The 19,892-nt window shown below is 36.0% G+C and overlaps 1 protein-coding gene across 1 annotated transcript in view; it reads left to right on the top strand.

Annotated features, from left to right (window-relative positions):
* Window positions 1–19,892, top strand: part of MBD2 (methyl-CpG binding domain protein 2) — an 83,341-nt gene that overhangs the window by 607 nt on the left and 62,842 nt on the right. Inside the window, exon 2 of the mRNA XM_027868789.1 lies at window positions 1–253. Coding sequence (XP_027724590.1) covers window positions 1–253 — 253 coding nt within the window. The remainder of the gene's footprint in view (window positions 254–19,892) is intronic.

Genomic DNA, 19,892 nt, shown 5'->3' with positions numbered 1-19,892 from the left:
GGGGCCGGGGCCGCGGCCGTCCCCCGAGCGGCGGCGGCGGCGGCTGCGGCGGCGGCAGCGGTGGCGGCGGCGCCCCCCGGCGGGAGCCGGTCCCTTCCCCGTCTGGGAGCGCGGGGCCGGGGCCCAGGGGACCCCGGGCCCCGGAGAGCGGGAAGAGGATGGACTGCCCGGCCCTCCCCCCCGGATGGAAGAAGGAGGAAGTGATCCGAAAATCTGGGCTCAGTGCCGGCAAGAGCGATGTCTACTACTTCAGGTACCGCCCCGGGGGCGGGGGCCGGGGGGGTGTCCGGGAGGGGGGAGACTTGGGGAGCATGGAAAGTGGTGGGATGGAGCCAGAGGACCAAGGACAGGGGCAGGAGCAAGCACCAGGGACAGGGGTCTTAGGTCAAGGGTCAGGGCTAGGGGCCCAGGGCCGAGGGGAGGCTGTGACAGCTGGGGATTTGGGAGTGAGGTTTGGCTTGTGGAGCGCTGTGCTGGGTTTAGGAACTGCTGAGACTATTGGCTAAGATAGGGAGACTGGAGAAGAGCAAAGATAAAAGGTCAAGGAGCCTTGAATGCCTGGGGCTGGGGGCGGGGGTGAGGGCGTGCGGTGTTAGAGAAGTCCAGGAGATAGGTTGGAAGAGTAACGAGTTAGGTTACTGTGGTCCTCCATGGAGGCCAGTGAAGGGTTAAAAGAAGGTGCTATTCAGCAGAACTGTAAAACCTAGTCACTATTGGCTACCATCCCAGTCAGCCACAGATTAATCACCGGAGAGTTTAATCATACACATGTGGAAATACGAGGTGTGTGTACAGACACACATATACGCATGTATATATGTGTGTGTGTGTATATATATATATATAGTAACAAGGTTTTAGTTACTTGTAACTTTCAGGGAAGTTTCACAGAGTAACTGTGCTTAGCGTTTCTTTTTCATTCTTTGATGTAGAATAGGACCGTGTTCTCCTTTGAAGCTAAAGTACTAGTAACGAAGTTTTAGTGGTTCAGAGGAGCAACTTAATCTTCCTAGCATGGGTGAGGAGCAGAAAACCTTTCCTTTGGGCTCTTGGCTGTCTCTAAAAACAGCCTACTAGCAATAGTTTGAGGGTGATTTCTTCTTTCTTGTTCTCATTAAAAATAAAATAAAATAAAGTTCATTTAACATATTAACGGTGAATTAGCTGTTCTAAACCTTTGTGGACTCATGAGTAATTAATTACCCATATCTCCAGAAAAGATTAATCAATTTTTCTTGGCAATTTTTTTTTCAGGAATTTAGGGTTTTTTTTTCAGGAATTCATGATCAGGAAGTTTTTTTCCCCTTTCTGTCTTCTGGTAAAAATGAAAAACAGCTAATCAGGGTCTTTTTCTTTATTACTCTTCACAGCACTTAATGATAATTATTTAATCTTTTCTTAACTAATTTTTTCAAGCTAAAGAATTCCAACTGTTTTAACCTTAAAAAAATAAGTTTCTTAGGATCCGATTAGTCATGCTGTGTCTACATGCGTGTTAGGTTTGATGACTTAATAAGCCCAGGCAACAAAGCGGCTATGTCTTATGATGTCAGTGGAACTCCTTCACAATAGATAATTTTATTGTTTTCCCACAGTGCCTTCAGTAAATGGAACAATAAAAATGAATGTATTACATTTAATGGCTTTTTAGTAGTCTATTTTAGTAGACTAATTAAATTTTTTTTTCTCAGAGAATGGCTTTATGTAAAGTTGGGATATTGAAGCTTGCTCATTTCATGAAGTGGGGTTGAATTTTATGATTTTTTTTCTGTCTTTGATATCCGCTTGATTAATATTTTTTGGAGTGAATATCCTTTGTGTCAGTATTTGACAAGACTGAGACAGATGTAAAGAATTTTTTTTTAAATCTGTGTAAGGATATACTTACTGATTCAAATTTGATGACTGGTGGTTTAGTGTATTTAAATATAAAGTACTGTTTCAGAATAGTTGGTAATTATTGATTAGTTTTTCCTTATGGAATAATCCACTCAAATGGTCATTTATGTATGGAGATGCAGGAAAGGTTAGAATTTCAGCAGATCTCCTCAATTTATGGATTTGGTTAGGAAGAAATACAGAAATAAATAAGATTCTGTTATCTAGCCTGAGTCCATTGGTCTTAAAACAACAAAAAGACACAATGAAAAACTGTTTAAAACAAGCATATGATGCTGTTTCACTGGACATTTTATTTTCCCACAAACATATCTATCTTTTGGGAGAGTGTACATTTTCAGTAAAAGTTTATGTGAATTTTCTTAATGTCATTAAGTACTTCTTAACTCTTAATTCATTCTAGTAAAATATTTCATTCAGGGCCTATTATAACTGTTCTCCTGTGTATATAAGTATCCAAATGCTAGCCTTCTACCTTTCTATCAGATTCTTCTAGGCATCTTTCTCTCTAGATGGTACACACAACATACAAGAATTGTATATTGTTGATTTTGAACAAGCTATTAGATTTGACAAGAATATCTATGCCCAAGATTGAGCTCTTAGAGGACTAGGCAATTAGTAAATGTCCTCAGTAGAAAAACTTTGGCTTTGGATTTTATTGCCTGTAGCAGTTCTTCAGAGATACATTTTATTTGCTTTTAGAATGAGGTATTTTATTCAAGCTACATTTTGGTTATGAAGTCTTTATCGTTTCAGTGTAAAGTAACTTAGAGTTATTTAAATAATGACCAATTGTTACCTTTCAAAAATATGCTGTAACATTTAGTCATCTTACACTATTTTGTAGAAAATTGGAATGAAAATAATGAGAAGAACATATATAAAATAATAATTTTACTGGTTTTCAAAATTGCTATGTGAAGGCTCAAAGTAAAGATAGTTTAGTTTCTGTTCACTCTTTGAAAATGCCATTTGATAATGAATACTCTTCATGTTTCTGCTCCTGATTGATTTCTACCATAAAGTATTTAGTTCAGGCAGCAACAAAATATTACTGAATGCCTATAAAGTATTAGGATATAATGAGTTGGTTTTATTAAATTTTGAGACAATATTACATATATAGCATGTGCTGTATGTACAGCAAATTTATGATACCACAGATATGTATACTAGGTACTTTTTATGACAACTTTCTATTTTGAATGAATGTTAACCTTAGTTATGAAGAAAGAGTTCCTTTATGAGTTAATTTTAGCTTGATTTGTTAGTATAGATGCCCATTACATATTCCCCGAATCAATATTGGTTAATCCTTTCTCCACATTCATTTACCCATGATTTACCACCTCTCCTCTCCTCTTCCCCAATACCCATGAAATCTGCTAGAAGACGAAGTAATGTAATCCATGGAAAGGAATAGATATGTGTGTGTGTGTGTGTGTGTGTGTGTGTGTGTTGAGTTAATTCTGAGTGGTAATCTGAACACCTGCATCTATTGTTCATGCAGATGTTACTCTGATGTAACCAGCCCTGATGGAGGTTGTTTTTTTTTTTTTAAACAAATCAGTGTCTGTTAAAAGGGTATGGCTGACACCTATTAATTGAACTAAAAATAGGCTATTTATGACAGCTTTCAATTGTGGAACAATTTGAACTGTTCCTTGAGACTGCCAGGTTTCAGTAGTGCCTTTGGTTGCCAGTTAAGTAACAGGACATTTCAAGATTATTGATAGCACATTAACCACTATGATATCATTCAAGTTCTGTTTTTTAAAGGGGTATCATTTAAGGACAATAGCAAGCCATTTTTATTGTTCTCCATTCCTACCATCAGTCAGCAAGCATTTATTAAGTACCTGCTGTGTGCCAGGCACTGTGTTAAGTGCACTATCCTAGCCTAAGATTTTATCACTTCATACCTCAATTGTTATTGCCGTCTAGCTGGTCTTAACTGATTCTTGTTTTTAAGTCCTGCATATCACTGCAAAACTAATCGTTCTAAGACATCTTTTCATGTCATCTGTCTCCATAAGAAATATACACCAGTTCCTTACTGCTAACAACAGCAAGACCAAACTTGCTGGTGCAGATCTATCAATTATAATCCCCTGAAAAGGACCTTGGAATAATTGGATACTATCCCCTGAAGATATTGAACTACCGTGACTGTTGTTGACAAAATGTTGGATATAATTTTCAGTTCAACAAACATTTTGTCTATCATGTCCTAAGGCAAAAAATGAAGGAAGACACAAGGCCCTGCCATTGATTTTATAGCCATATATGAATTGTTCCAACAAAAGGCTGAATGTGATAAAATACAAAGAAGAGAGCCAGACAATGTAAAATAATAAATTTGAAGCAGTTTGGCTTCTTTTATATGGGGGAACCATTAAGGAGGGCTTCATGGAGGGAAGCCTTGCCTGATTTAAGCCTTGAAGGACAGAAAGATTTTAAATTGGTAGGCTATAGGGGAGGGGAAGAATATATTCTAAACATGGGGTGCGGGGGGAGATGTGAGGAAAGGTTCTGAAGTAGGAGAGGCCAGGACAAGAATGGTGATAGTAAATGATTTGGTTTGGCTAAAATATAAAGTATATGAAAGAGAGTGTGGTGAGAAAAGGCTGGCTCCATCCAGCCAGATTGTGGAAAGCCATGACTATTGGGCAAAAGAGTTTATTATACTTTGATAGTCAAATGTGAATTGCTGAAAAGTTTTAAGGAGAGGAATGTGGCATAGTGGTCTGAGTACTTTTTTTGGGGTCAAGAGGCCTAGATTCAAATACTAGCTAAGACACTTATTAGCTATGTCATTATGGTCATATTACTTGACCTCTCAGTCTTAGTTTTCTCATCTGTAAAATGATAATACTAGAAATATTTACTTCATAGCCCGGTGGTAAAGAAAACACCTTATAAGCCTTAAATTGCTATAAATGTGAATTATTAGTATTATTAGAAATATGATTTTATTGGAGCAAGGCATGAGGAAAATTAATCAGCAGTGTGAATGTTGGACTGAATAGAGGAAAAGCAGTTAGAAGGCTATTACAGTAGTCCAGAAGAGAGGTGACAAACACCTGAATTAGGGTTGTGGCAGTGGGAGTAGAAGCTAGGGAATGAGTGTGTATCATTCAATAAGTATCTATTAAACACTTACTGTATGCCTGTCACTATGTTAAGCACTGGGTACACAAAGGTTGTGGAGGCAAATTGATAAGGACTTGCCAACTAATTGAATTAGAAGTAAATTGGAGTTTTCTGGCCTGGGTAGCATGGATAATTCTGGTGCCATCAACAGGCAGAGAAGAGTTACAGGGAAGGCCAAGTTGTTGGGAGGATAATATTGAGTTTGAGGTCCTTGCACAACATCTAATTGGAGATTGCAGCAGGCATTTGGAAATACAGGGGCTCTAGGAGTAGAAGTAGCAAATCTTCTACATAAATGTCATGACTGAAGATACAAGAAGTAGTCAAGGTTGCTGTCCTTTGTTCTCAAAGAGGCTCAAAATGAGATCCCTATGTTAGAGTCAGGTTACAGTGTGTTTAACTGTGGCTGATCAAACCAATATGAGCCTGGAATGCTCTACCACAGGTCAAGCACAAATCATGTGAACATTTGGGATGGATTCTCTAAATCTGCAGATCTCCCTTTCTTTTGACCTACTTCAATTCTGCTTTGCTCATAGAGCACAGCACATTCTTTGATGAAAGCATCTAACTGGGCAGTCCCGTGCCAGTGTCTCCCATATCACACAATCAATTCTAAAGTTCTTAAGAGAGACCTTGAAAGTGTTCTTATATTGCTTCTTCTGACCACCATGTGAGTGCTTACCCTGTGTGAGTTCTCCATAAAGTAGTCTTTTGGGCAAACATACATTTGGCATTTGAACAACATCAAGACAATCAAGGGAAAAGATAGAGGAGAAGAGAGGAGGTTAAAGACAAAGATTTAAGGCACATTCATATTTAAGGAGATGGAAGGAGTATGAGGAGCCTCCAAAAGAAAGGAAGTGGACTTAGAGATATGAGAACTTGTAGAGTAGGATGTTTTAGAAGCTGAGAGAGAGGAGTCACAACAAGGAGGAGGTGAATCAGCAGTGTCAAAATGCTGCAGAACAGGCAAAGGGAATGAGGATTGAAAAAAAGTCCTTTGAATTTAACCCTAAGCAATCTTGGGAAAGAGTAGTTTCAGTAGAATATTGGGGAAAGAAGCCAGGTTGGTAGGGGAAGAGGTGGTACAGGAATTGAGGCAAGGAACATTAACTATAAATTTGGTAATAACCTGGCTTAGAAAATAGGACAATAGCTTTAGAGATGATGTAAATTTACATGTAAAGTCAAAAGATGGTGTTAAAGTCAGTTTTCGGTTTTTTTTTTTTAAGTTTGGGGATGACCTGTATTCATTAACATGTCATTGTTGGAGACTGTGCTAGTAGAACACAAATCCTAACAGATTCTACTGAGCTATTAAAAGACTTTTAGCATAGGTCTGATGATGAGTAGCATATTTACTTTTCAAAGACCAAAGCAGCCAAGTTCATAACGAATCACCAGATTGGATACAGAGAAATAATTTTAAAATTAAATTAAATTAATTAATTTTTGTTACATTTTAAGTTCTAAACTCTTTCACTCTTTTCCCATCCTGCACCAAAGAAGGTCACAATTTGACACAAATTTATAAATACATGTTAAACCAAACTACATATGCTTCTGGTTCATCAGTTTTTTCTCTGGAGGTAGATAGCAGCTTCCTTCATAGGTCCTTTATATTTGATTTGAATATGTATAGTACTAGGAATAACTTGGAGTTCACAATTATTCTTCAAACAACATTGCTGTTACTATGTACAGTATTCTCTTGATTCTGCTCATTTCACTTTTCATTATTTCATGCAAGTCCTCATGTATGGTTCTCCTCTGGATCATCTCCAAATTCATTGCTTTAATTTGAGAATTAATTATATGCAATATTTTAGGTACTTGAAGGATATGCATGTTTTCTGTCTTGCTTCCAAAGAACATCCTTAATTATTATCCTGGAATCAAAACAGACAATCTCTGCTCCAAGAGACAAACACTACTGGGGAAAACAATTACAAAATCACACTGATTTAGTCCACCTCAAATACATGCTATCTTTCATCAACTGAACCTAAATTGTTATGGAACAATATATTTAAATACTGTTTATCCATGCACAAACCAAAGGAGCTGTTTCACATATTCTTTTCTCTTTTTTTCTCCTACTCCATCTTAACCCCCCTTCTCTTTCATCAGATAACCTCACCTCTAAGATGACCTAGGCCAGTGCTTTCAAATTCAAACAGAAAAAGGTGCTACTAAACCCTACCTAAAGATCCCTATGGCTGAATATTAACTTAGAAAACCACTTATTGACATTATCTATGTTCTATTGTATTTTTATTTATTTTGCTAATATTTCCCAATTACATTTTAATCTGGTCCAGGAGGCAGGCAGGGAGTTTGACACCTCAGATTTAAGACATCTATCCTTAAGGATCTAACATTCTAATGGGGGAGCAAACATGTGCATATATAAATATATACAAAACAGATACAAGGTAGTTTTGATGGAGAAGACACTAGCAGCTGGTAGCATCAGGAAAAACCTGATGCAGAAGGTGGCACTTGAGCTGAGCTTTGAAGAAAACCAGAGGATTCCGAGAAGTGGAGTTAAGAAGGCATTCCAGGCCTCTAGGACAGCCAGTGCAAAAGTACAGACATGGGGTGGTGAATCATTGTGTGTGAAGAACAGCAAGGAGGCCAGTTTGGCTGGGCTAGAGAGTGTGGGGAGGGGAGTAATGTATATTATCTGGAAAGCAGGTTGTAAAAAGCTTTAAAATTTAAACAAAGGAGTTATCTTAGAGGCATTAGGGAACCACTAGAGTTTATTGTGTAGGGGAATGACATGGTCAAACCCATGCTTTAGAAAAATTACTTTGGCAGCTGGAGTTGGAAGAGACTTGAGGCAGGGAAACCTATTAGGAAGCTACTATAATGATCTAGGGAAGAGGTGATGGTGGCTGGAATTAGAGAGTGTTTATGAGGGATGTTGAGGTAGAAATGATAACATACTGGTTGAATATGTGGGGTAGGAAGAAGGGGGAGAATGACACTTATGTTGTGAATCCGGGTGACCTAGAGAATCCTCATGACTTGGTGAGGTGTAGGTATTATTATTGTCCTTATTTTATAGATGAAGATACTGAGCCTGAAATCAGTTACTTGCCTAGGGACACAGACCTGTTAAATATGTGTAGTCCATCAATAGTAGCAGGGGGGTTTGGGAGAGGGGTGGGTTTGGAAGGAAAAACTATTAAGTTCAGTTTTGGACTTGTTGAGTTTGAGATGTACATGGGATATTCAATTTGAGATGTCTAATAGGCAGTTGATAATGCCAGACTGAAGCCTCAGAGAGAGATTAGTATGGGATAAATGAATCTGGGAGTTATCTGCATAGACATAATAGTTGAACCCATGGAAGCTGATATAACCTCTCTGTACCTCTTTAGGTATAGAGAGAATACAGAAGAGGGGCCATGACAAAGCCTTGGGATTCACCCATAGTTAAAGGAGGGGATATCAATGGCGATCTAGCAAAGGGATAGTATAACAATGAACTGATTAGCTAAAGGACCAAGAGTAGGATGAGATGAAAATCTAACTAGAGTGGGGGTAATGGCTTGCAAATATACTGAGGAGAGGATAAAATGGAGGGCATGGTGAGGACAAAGAATACGTTTAGGAGTAAAGTCTAGTGAGATGAAATGGTAGGAAATTATGATCAGATAAAGGAATTAATTACACAGTTTTTGATTATGGAAATAGAATACTTGTGGTTAATGGCAAGATGAAGAGTGTGACCATTCCTATATGAAGCTGAGGTAGATTGGAGGAGACTGGGAGACTGAAGAAGAACTGGGAGATTAGAATGTTTGAGGAACTAAGAGTTTGGGGTATTTGAAACAGTTAGCTGGTGAACTTGAAGAATACTGAACATTGAGTCAGGAAGACCTGAATTTGGATCCTGCTTCAGATACTTAGTAGCTTGTCACTTAGTCACTTAACTTCTTTTAGCCTCAGTTTCCTCATCTGTAGAACTGGGATGCTGCTTCTGATAATAATAATACCTATCTTACTGATTTGTGAGGATCAAATGAAATATGAAGGTCCTTTGCAGATCTTAAATATTGAACACATATTATATACGCTGAAGTCTCTTAATATAAAAGTTGGAGGTGGAGAGGGAGATTGGACTGAGTAATAAAGTCATTGAAAAAGGTAAAAAAAATAGTCTGTGAGCCAGTAGATGACTCTCCAGGATCTGATCTCTTCACTACCACTTTCCATCTAGTTCTCTTCACTTTTCTCTGTATTCTTTGTTCATTCATCCAGGAGCTTTGCTTTTATTCTTTTACTGCCTGACAGAATGTGGGGCATTTTGAGTAGACCTAATAAGTACTTAGGGATTGATATGTAGTTTTAAAAAGATTAAAAAAAATCTTCAAAATGAATTAATGCATTTTTAGTGTCTTTCCCTTGTCATAATGTGAACTATTTTTCTACCTAGGTCCTTGTGTTGCCATAAAATTGGTTGAAATAATTTTTAAAAATTGCTTTTTTTAGATTACTTTGTTCTTTTTTTTGGGGGGGGGATCTTTTTGGTTTTGTAGTTAAAACATTAGAATGCTTTATGTAATGCTAGTCATTTTGAATAGATGCTATTTCAGCTCTGGAGGTATTTCCAGAGCTGTTTAGTTTCATCGCTTCATCATTTTGTGTCTTGCCTCAAAACTTGCAAGTCAGAAAAAATATCTCACTGTTGTTTTTGAGAGCAATTTCAAAGCTGATGCTGTATTTCGTAGTACAATGAGCTGGGGGAAGTGAGTTTTTAAGCTCCCTTGGAGTATAGCCAAATAAGGGTGGGTTTGCTATTGGTAAAAGTGCCTCAAAATGCTGTTTCTATGTTCATACATCAATGTGGATTAGAAGTTGATTTAACTAAGATAAGTTTAGAAGTAGCTTCTGAAGAGGATTTGAATTTAGAACATTTTTTCATATATTTAAGTGATATCTTGAGTGGATCTGTGATCTTGTCAATATGGATACTCATACCATTGGTGAAGATTAGAACTCATTCATGCCTTCTCATCATGTGCAACTCTTGCCTATGTCCTTCCTTCTGTCCTCCACAGCAGATCTGTTTCATGTGCTATTGGTATTTTCTTTTGACACTCTGTGGGTATCAGTAGAACATGTGAATAGTACATTGGTTATCTCTTGCTTTTGCTTTATGAAGGGACCCTCCATTTCTCTATGTGTATACAATATATACACATATACATATATGCATACACATATATATGGAGAACTTTTAAGCTATTTGATTGTATGTGATTGGTGGAAATTGAGTCAAATTCAAAATCACTTTTAAAAATCTACATGTAGAGTTGTTTCCACTGAATAAATGGAAAAATTACCCTCTTCCTAATTCACAGTGTACTAAGAAAAGATTTTAAATTTAATTTTAGCTACACTTAGTCTGGTCAATATATAGAACATACCGTTTTGTAGAGTTGGCTTAAAATCTATACTTTTCCATTTGGGATGAAACATTGATATACTTTTATTATGTAACTATTCAATGATGGCATTACCTTACTTTGACTTCAAACTTATCAATTGACGGTTATATTTTATTTATTTAAAACAATAATAATAATTAAAAAAAACCCCTTACCAGAATCAGCAGTGTAGTTTTCTGGAGAATGTAATGAGCTAGGCTCATAGGTTTAAAAATCATTTTGGAGGAAAATTTCAAAAACATTTAAAATTTTAATCATAGTAGTAAAGTTTTAAACAGCATTGCTAAGTTGAACATGTGTTAATTTTTACAGAATCTTAGTTACATAGTTATATTACCAATTTGCAGTACATAATTATATATAAATGTACTTCTGTAATTGATGATGTAATTTTTATATATTTATCATGCTATGCAATATATTCTCTTAGGAGCACATTGTAGGACCCTTTCATGCTAGTACTTTTAGTTTAGGAGTCTTCAAATTGCAATTTGAAAGTCAACTCTAACTTGTAAAATGATAGTATAAGATTTCCTCAAAAAATGAGAAATTCTTCTTTGATAGCCATTTTAGTTTGTAATTGAAAGAGTTTAACAAGTAATGTGTTACACATGCGTTTCTTCTTAGATGACCTTTCTTGATTTGCAGTAAGAGGATTGACAAGATAGGATTATAATTGCTATAATTCTCTTTCTTTAGAGTTGTCTCTTAATAGTGAGAATCCAGAAAGTTAAGGCTGTACATTCATAGTAGAAATGTTGATTTATAAAGACAATACAGCATTAAAATTAATCACTTCGCATGCTTAGTTTCTTTTCTATCAGTAGATAAATTCCAGTCCTATATAAATCCTTTATGATGGGCTAGACTGAGTTTTCAGTTGGGGTTTCATTTTGCATTGCCAGCAGTTACAAAAAGACTTGTGGTAATTAAAAAAGAAAGAAAAAAAGAAAAAAAACCTCTCACCTGGCAAAACATATAATTGAAGTAATTAGATCTTGTAAAATGGAGACCTCCACATGTCCTTCTAAAAATAGGAGTCAACCAAAAGTATTAAGTTACATTTTTTTGAATTTAAAAAAAAATGGTCATGAGATATGTAGTTATAATTCTACTTCAAATTAATAAATATAAGAGATGCTGATTCAGAAAAAGGGAGAAATATAAACTTTATGAAAGGATGTTCCAGATATAGAGACATAATTGTTACTATTTCAAATGAAAAGATTGGCATGATGAATTAAAACTTAAAGCATCATCTAATTCAGTCATCTGTTTTCCATTTTCTGCTTTTTGGGTTCTTAAAAATTATGTTAATATCTTTTATTTTTAAATGTTTCCTTCCCCATTTTCCAACCCAAAAAGCTATCCCTTCTAGGAAAGAATTAAACCAGAAAAAGTGGATATCAAAGAAGAATTTCTCACTTTTTGAGGACATTTTTTTACTGTCATTTCACAAATTATAGTTGACCTTCAAATTGCAACTTGAAGACTCCTAAAGTAAAAGTTCTAGCATGAAAAGGTCCTACATTTTGTTCCTAAGGGAATATATTGCATAGCATAATAAATACATAAAAATTACATCACCAGCTACAGAAGTACATTCATATGTTCAGAGAAAAAAAGCACAGGAATCTAACATTTCTTGGAATTTACCATGTTCATAGTACAATGTGAAGAAGTGAAGGAAGGGGCAGCTAGGTGGTGCAATGGATAGAGCACTGGTCCTGGAATCAGGAGGACCTGAGTTCAAATGTGACCTCAGACACATGTGTGACCCTGGGCAAGTCACTTAACCCTGATTGCCTTGAAAAAAATATTAAAAAAAAAATTTAAAAAAATGAGGCAGCTAGGTGGCATAGTGGATAGAACACTGGCCCTGAAATCAGGAGGACCTGAATTCAAATCTGGCCACAGACCAAACACTTGACACTTACTAGCTGTGTGACCCTGGGCAAGTCACTTAACCCCAATTGCTTTAAAAAAAAAAGTGAAGGAAGTACATTTTCTCCTCTTTTCTTTACTCTGTGTCTTGGTCTTTATAATAGTTCAGTAGTGGGGATTTTTTGTGTTCTTTTGCAGTGTCAATTTTTTGTGCAGTTCAACATTGTAGATGTTGTATATGTTGTTTTCCTTGTTCTGCTTCCTTTGTTTTGCATCAGTTCATATAATTTCCATATTTTCTTAATTCTTTATAGTCATTATTTCTTACTGTGCAGTAATATTCTATTGCATTCATGTACATTTAGCCACATTGCTTCTTTGGTTTCTCTTGAAGATAGTTGTTTAAGAAATGAAGATGAAACTAAAACTCCAGTAGTTCATATTTTACTATGTGAATTTTTGAAAATGATTGCTGATGGAAGTTTTTTTTTTCTAGTGGAAGAAGTTGAAAATATTAGTTAAAATAGTTTGAAAAAAATAGTTTGGAGAATCTATGGATTTAATTAATTCATCCTTTCAGTCTTTCATTATTGTTTTCTATAACTGAGTCAATTCATTTGTTGAGTATTCAAAACAAATAATATTAAATCACACTTAAAATATAGAAATTAACTAATCAATTCTGTCTTTTCTATTTGTATCCCCAGTGCTTAGCACAATGCTTTGCATATAGTAAATATATACTTAATATAAATATAGTTATATATACTTTTTTCATTCATTAATTCAACATTCATGGGTGAATTGGACTAAATGATCTTTAAGATAAGGTACCTTCCAACTCTAAAGCTATGATCCTTGATAATAGTAATTAGCAGTTTGTATAGTGCTTTAAGTTTATCAAGTGCTTTCCTTACCATAGCCTTGTGAGAGGTAGATAGAGCTAATCTAATTTTCATTGTACAGAGAAGTAAACTGTTCAGAGATGTGCAGTGACTTAACCAGGGTCGTAAGATAAATGAGTTGGTATTGGATTTGAAGATAATCTCCTGAGGCCTTCATCCCCCACTACATTATACCACATTCTACTAAAGTAAAAGTCTATGTTAATGCCTCATTCTATATAATACAGCTATTTCTCTGTCTTGGCAGAAGATGCATAGTAGCAGGACTTTGTTTATCTGTTTACATATTATAGTCATTGACACATTTTTAAAATAAAGACATTGATATGGTATTTATCAATTGACTTCTGCAACGTCAAATTATCTTATCTCTTTGAAAACTTCTGTAGTCATTCTCATGCTCTTTTGCCAGTTTCCCTTTTTCTTTCCCCACACTAAATATTAAGTTTCTTCCCAAGGATTGTCCCTTAGTGTTCTTCTCTTCTTTCTATTCTTGGCTTTAGAAGTTTGGTGAATGAATGAATGAAAAAGCATTTATTAAGCTCTTACTATGTGCCAAGCACTGTGTTGTACACTGTGGATACAAACAGAAAAAAAACAGGACTTGTTTCTGCTCCAAGCAGAAACTCTACATGGGGGAGAAGAAACATAAAAAAATAAAAGTTCAGCTGCAAGGATGAAAAGGCTTGGAAGTCTCAAGGGCCCAGTGGCAGTGAGGTTGCAAGGCTTAGTGTTGCTTAGGTTATATCAGTAGATCAGATGTCAGAGACAACAGGTGTCTGCAGGATCTAGAGGCAGGGTAGATGGTAAGGACTGGTTGTCCTCCATCTTGCTGGAAGAAAGAGAGTTTGTGATTTTCATCTCATTCAAACTATGTGAACAGTTAAGAATCCCAAATGGGTTCAAGAAAGCCAGGAGAGGAGGGGTATATGGGGAAAAAAGAAGGGGATGGGCATTCTTGGTGATGGAGGAGGGTCTTGCCTGGTCCTTGGGAAAGGTTCAGGGTGGGCCAGGACAGGAGAGGAGGGGGTACAGAGGGAAGAGGACCATCAGCAATCTTATTTTTTTTTTAAGGTAAGAAGAGATTCTAGGGTGACATATCTTCATTTCAAACAATTTGCTGAATAACTCCATCCTGCCAACACCTGAAACTCAACTTCTCTAAAACTGACCCTTTCTTTCAGAATTTTTCTGGAAATTTAGCAGTGAAGGAGAGAACTGAGATAATGTGATAGCTACAGTAAAAGCATCAAGGGAAAGCTATTTTTTTTTAAGATTCAGGAAAAATGAGCATATTTGTAGGCATATAGAAAAGAGCTAGGAATAAGGAAGTGATTGACTACATGAGAGAGAGCAGGTGATTGTTGTAGTAAGGTCATAGAAGAAACAGAAGAGTGGTCTGATCCTAGGAGAATTAGCTTTTGCAAGGAGTAGCAATGCGTTAATCTCCTGGTAACCTGAGAAAAGGGATGATAATGAGAATTTTTAAAGGGGAAGGAGAGATAAGGAACTTCCATTGCTTGATGAAATAGATTGTAAGTATGGGAATTGAAGTCTAGTTAATGACTTAAGAGGAAAAGGTTTGGAACAGAATTGTAGGGCTGTGAGGCATAGGATTGATAAAAGTAGCATAAAGAAGTTGTCAGGCATCAGTGAAGGCCCAAATGAGGTCATGCACCATACGTTTGTTGTTGTGACATCAAATTGATTTCACAGCTTTTTTCCTGTGTTGATCAGCTGAGTAGAAACAGAGAAATCAGGTGGTGGTGCTTATTCAGATAGGATTGGCAGGTTGGGAATGCCTGTTTGGAAGATAAGAGATTGAAGGATTTGGGATATTCGATCATTAAAGTGCCAGATTAATGCCAGGTATGGAGGCAAGTAGAACTAGGGTGGACTGGTAGAATAAAGATGGATGAAGAGACTATGTCATAATGAGGGCAAAGAAATGGGTTTTGTGTCAGTGAGTCAGTAGAAGAGTAAGGAAGGCAGGAAACAAGCATTTATTAAGTGCTATTGTATGTTAGGCACCGTGCTAAGTGCTTTGCAAATATTATCTCATTTGATCCTCCCAACAATCCTGGAATGTAGGTGCTCTTGTTATCCCTATTTTACTGATGAGGAAAATGAACCAGACAGTAATTAAGTGACTTGCCCAGGGTCACACAACTAGTACTGGTCTGAGGCAAAATTTGAACTCAGGTCTCCCTGAATGTAGGCCCAGCACTCTGTATTTACTGTGCCATCTAACTTCTTCTAGGAGATGAGCCTAGATGAGTTTTAAGATTTCTTCCCTTCTTTGAAGCAATTTAGATATGAGTGAGGTATGAGCATTAATGGCCTCCCTCCCCCTGTTCCCTTCCCCCATTTCCCCTTCCAATGTAAAAACTCTTCCTTGGGCACCTCTTTTATATGAGATAATTTTCTTATTCTCCTTCTTCCTTCCCTCTTCTCCCAGAGCATTTCCCTTTCTGACCTATCCATATTTTTTTTACAATGGACAATCAACTCATTCATTCCCACATCCTATTTATATGTAGAATCCTTCTAATTGTCCTTATAATGATAGAGTTCTTAGAAGTTACATGTGTCAAGTTTCCATATAGAAAGGTAAACACTTTAACCATATTGAGTCCTTTATGATTTCTCTTTCATGTTTACCTTTTTTACATCTTTTTTTGAGTTTTGTTTTTGAAAGTCAGATTTTCTATTCAGCTCTGGTCTTTTCATCAAGAGTGCTTGAAAGTATTCTATGTTATTAAATATCCATTTTTTTCCCTTGAAGAATTATACTCAGTTTTCTTTGGTAGGTTATTCTTGGTTGTAATCCCAGGTCTTTTGCCTTCCAGAATGTCATATTCCAAGCCTTCCTCTTTAATGTGAAAGCAGCTAAATTTCGTGCAACCCTAAATGTAGCTCCATAGTAATTGAATGATTTAATTCTGGCTACTTGAATTATTTTCTCTATTGCCTGGGAGTTCTGATATTTGACTATAATATTCCTGAGAGTTTTCATTTTGAGATCTCTTTCAGGTAGTGATCAATAGAGTCTTTCACTTCTTATTTTACCTCTGATTCTAGGATCCTGTGATAGTTTTCCTTGATAGTTTCTTGAAATATTATGTGTATATTTCTTTTTTTTTTTATCATGGCTTCCAAGTAGTCCAATAATTCTTAAATTATCTGTTCTTGATCTATCTTCTATGAGATAGTTCACATTTTCTTCTATTTTTCATTTTTCATTTTGTTTTATTGTTTCTTGATGTCTCATGGAGTTATTAACTACCATTTGCCTAATTCAAATTTTTAAAGAATTATTTTCTTCAGTGAGGTTTTGTACCTCTTTTTCCATTTGACCACTTCTTCTTTTTAAAGAGTTATTTTCATCAATGAATTTTTGTGCCTTGTTTTCCATTTGGCCAATTCTTTTCTTCAGTATTTTTTATTCCTTTCATTATTTTTTTTTTACCAAGCTGTGAATTGACTTTTCATAATTTTCTTCCTTTGCTCTAATTTTCCCTCTACTACTTTTATTTGATTTTGAAAACTGGTTTTTAAGCTCTTTTCAGAATTCTTGTTCAGCTTGTATTCAATTCACAGTTTTCTTTGAGGCTTTGCTTTTGTAGCTGTTTTGTCTTTGTTGTCTTCTTCTGAGTTTGTGTCTTGATCTTTCTTGTAACTATAGTAGCTTTTTATGGTTTTTTTTGGTTGTTGTTGTCATTTGCTTATTTTCCCACCCTATTTTTTGATTTTGAACTTTAAGTTAAATTTGGGCTGTATTCCCAGTGTTGGGGGCGGGAAGGGGAACTGTCTTAAGCTTCAGGCTTTTTTCACATTGCTGTCTTCAGACCTAGTTCTGGAGGTTTGGAAGTTTTTGGTACTTCCCAGGTGGTATGATCTAGGGAGAGGTGTGGTCACTGCTATCCTGGTGTGTACTCTGGTCCTTATCTGATCCCTTGAGATTGCAATAGATACCACTCCTTAGGACTGGTGCTTCTTTGAGACTGGAAACAATATTGTTCCTCAGGGCCTCTTATCCTGTAGGGCTGGAAATGATCCTGCTCCTCAAGAATCCTGTTCCCTCTTGACCAAAAGTACTTTTCTCTGCCCTTGAGCCACCCAGAGGTGCGTGTAGGCAATGGATTTGCCAAACAGTGTCTGGTTCTGAGTCCAATGCTAACAAGGTTAAATGACTTGCTCAGAGTCACACAGCTAGTAAGTATCTGAGGCCAGATTTGAACTCAGGGAGATGAGTCTTTTCTGATTACAGGCCCAGCACTCTATCTACTACTCTTCCTAGCCACCCAAAAGGTACTGGAGTGCTTTGCCATTCTCCAGAGGATTAAGGCAAACAGAAGTTAAGTGACTTGCCCAAGGTCACATAGCTAGTAAGTGCCTGAGGCTAGATTTGAACTCAGGTTTTCCTGATTCCAGGTCTAGTACTCTGTCAACTGAGCCACCTAGCTGCCTTGTTTAGTGTTATACATGTCTGTTGACTGTGGTCAGCAATCTTTTCAATGTATTATGCTGCCAGAAGATCTGAGTTTAAATCCTTCCTTTGACGCTTACTATCTGTGTAATTGTGGGCAAGTCATTTAACTTTTCTGGGCCTCATTTTCTTCATCTGTAAAATGAGAGGGTTGGAATAGATGACATCTGAAGTCCCTTCCATCTTTAGATCTATGATTTTATAATCATTTCACATCCAGTGAATTCACTATACTTTTCTGCTATACTATAATTTTCACTATACTGCCTTCTAAGGTGGTGATTCTATTTTTTTAAACAGCTCTTGTTGAAAAGGACCTGCCCCACCCCTACTTTTAAAATAATATTACAATATTTTACAATATATATGCTGAGTTAAATATTCTTGGTATCCCCAATCACTAGGCATTTATTAAACCTAATGTGCTTGACACTGGAGATTCAAATAAAAAAAGTGGGAGTGTTTTTGTGCTTACATTCTCCTGGGGCAACATGGTTTGTTTACAGATAAGTAAATAAAGGAAATTTATGAAATTATTTTTAATGGGTTTAATGGCCTATAATTCTATAACAGATGACTGAATCTGTATGTCCAGCCTTTGTTTCTCTTCTGAGCTCTCATCCCTCTTTATTAAATACCTATTGAAAATTTCCAGGACAGTCCATAGACAACCCAAATTCAACTCAACATGTCCAAAACAGAATTAATTCTCTTTTCTTCCAAATTTCCCCTTTTTCCTAACTCACTTGTTTCTATTGAGGGTACCACTATCCTATTTCCAATGGTTTCTCAAATATTATTGATGGTGGTTCTATGATCATATTTACAAGTTGGTTTCTTTTCTTTTTTTCTTTTTTAGTATCCCCAAAGCTGTACTTTGTTTCTATGTTCAGAGGAATGTGTAATTGGATTTATATATATCTATATCTATATAGATATAGATATAAATAGATAGATAGATAGATAGATATATGTATATATACACATACATACACACATATTTGCAGAGAAATAGATTTAGGTAGTTGTGGAAATAGATGGAGCATTATGTGTTTGAAACATAAAATTTGAACTTGAGGTCATTGGTCTAGAATTCAAACAGCTGATACTGATACTGATAGAATACTCTTTTCCACAAAACTGACTAAATTTTTAAAAGCATATATATATATATTTTTTTACATCACCTTCATTTTCTAATATATGTCTACTGCCCACTCTCCAACCCCGTAAAACATCCTTTGTAACAAAGATTAAAGAAAAAAGCAATTCAGGAATAAAGTTTGAAAGTATATTCAATGTTTATATCCATAGTCTTCTACCTCTGCAAAGAAGAGAAGGTACATTTTTTCATTACTCTGGGACTAAGCTTGATCATTATGATTATATATCACCCAGTGTGTGTGTGTGTGTGTGTGTGTGTGTGTGTTTTCTATTTAGGTTATAGTCATTGTGTATATTGTTTCCCTGTTTTTGCTTCCTTCACTATTAATTGAAAATGAAACTATTTATAAAATACTTAGCACAGTGCCTGATACATACTGGGTGCTATAAAATGCTAGCTATTATTATTTCATGAAAGTCACAGTGCTTCTCTGAATTCTTAAAATTAATCATTTCTAACTTCTTATGGTAATTAAGCATTTCTTATGGTAATATTCCATTGCTTTTGTATACATTTTGGTTAGCCATTCCTCAACAAATAAACCATTCCTCAACAAATAAACAGCTATTCCCTTTCTCTCTTCCCCAAGTTCTTTGTTATCATTAAAGATGTTATAAATATAGTGTCCTAAAACTATCAGTACCATAGTGGCACCAAGATTTTTGGGACATTTTGTCTTCTTTTCTATATGGAACCTTTCTACCTTTTGACTTCTTTGAGGTATATACCTAGTGATAGGGTATCTGGGTTGAAGAAAACTATACTTAGCACATGTGGTTTAAAAATGTGGATTGAGGTTGCTTTTTAAAAATTATTTCTCATTTCTTTACTTCAAATTCAGAGTATCTTAAGAGATCTTTTAGAATTTGTTAAAATCTGTTGCTGTTGGAATTTTCTAACTTTCAGCACAGGAATTTGTTATTTATATTTCA

Source organism: Vombatus ursinus, unplaced genomic scaffold, assembly GCF_900497805.2.
Source record: "Vombatus ursinus unplaced genomic scaffold, bare-nosed wombat genome assembly UNPS02014791.1, whole genome shotgun sequence".
In the NCBI taxonomy this organism is placed as follows: Eukaryota; Metazoa; Chordata; class Mammalia; order Diprotodontia; family Vombatidae; genus Vombatus; species Vombatus ursinus.
The sequence above is the reverse complement of the archived record's forward strand: the minus strand, read 5'-3'. Positions and strand labels throughout refer to the sequence as shown.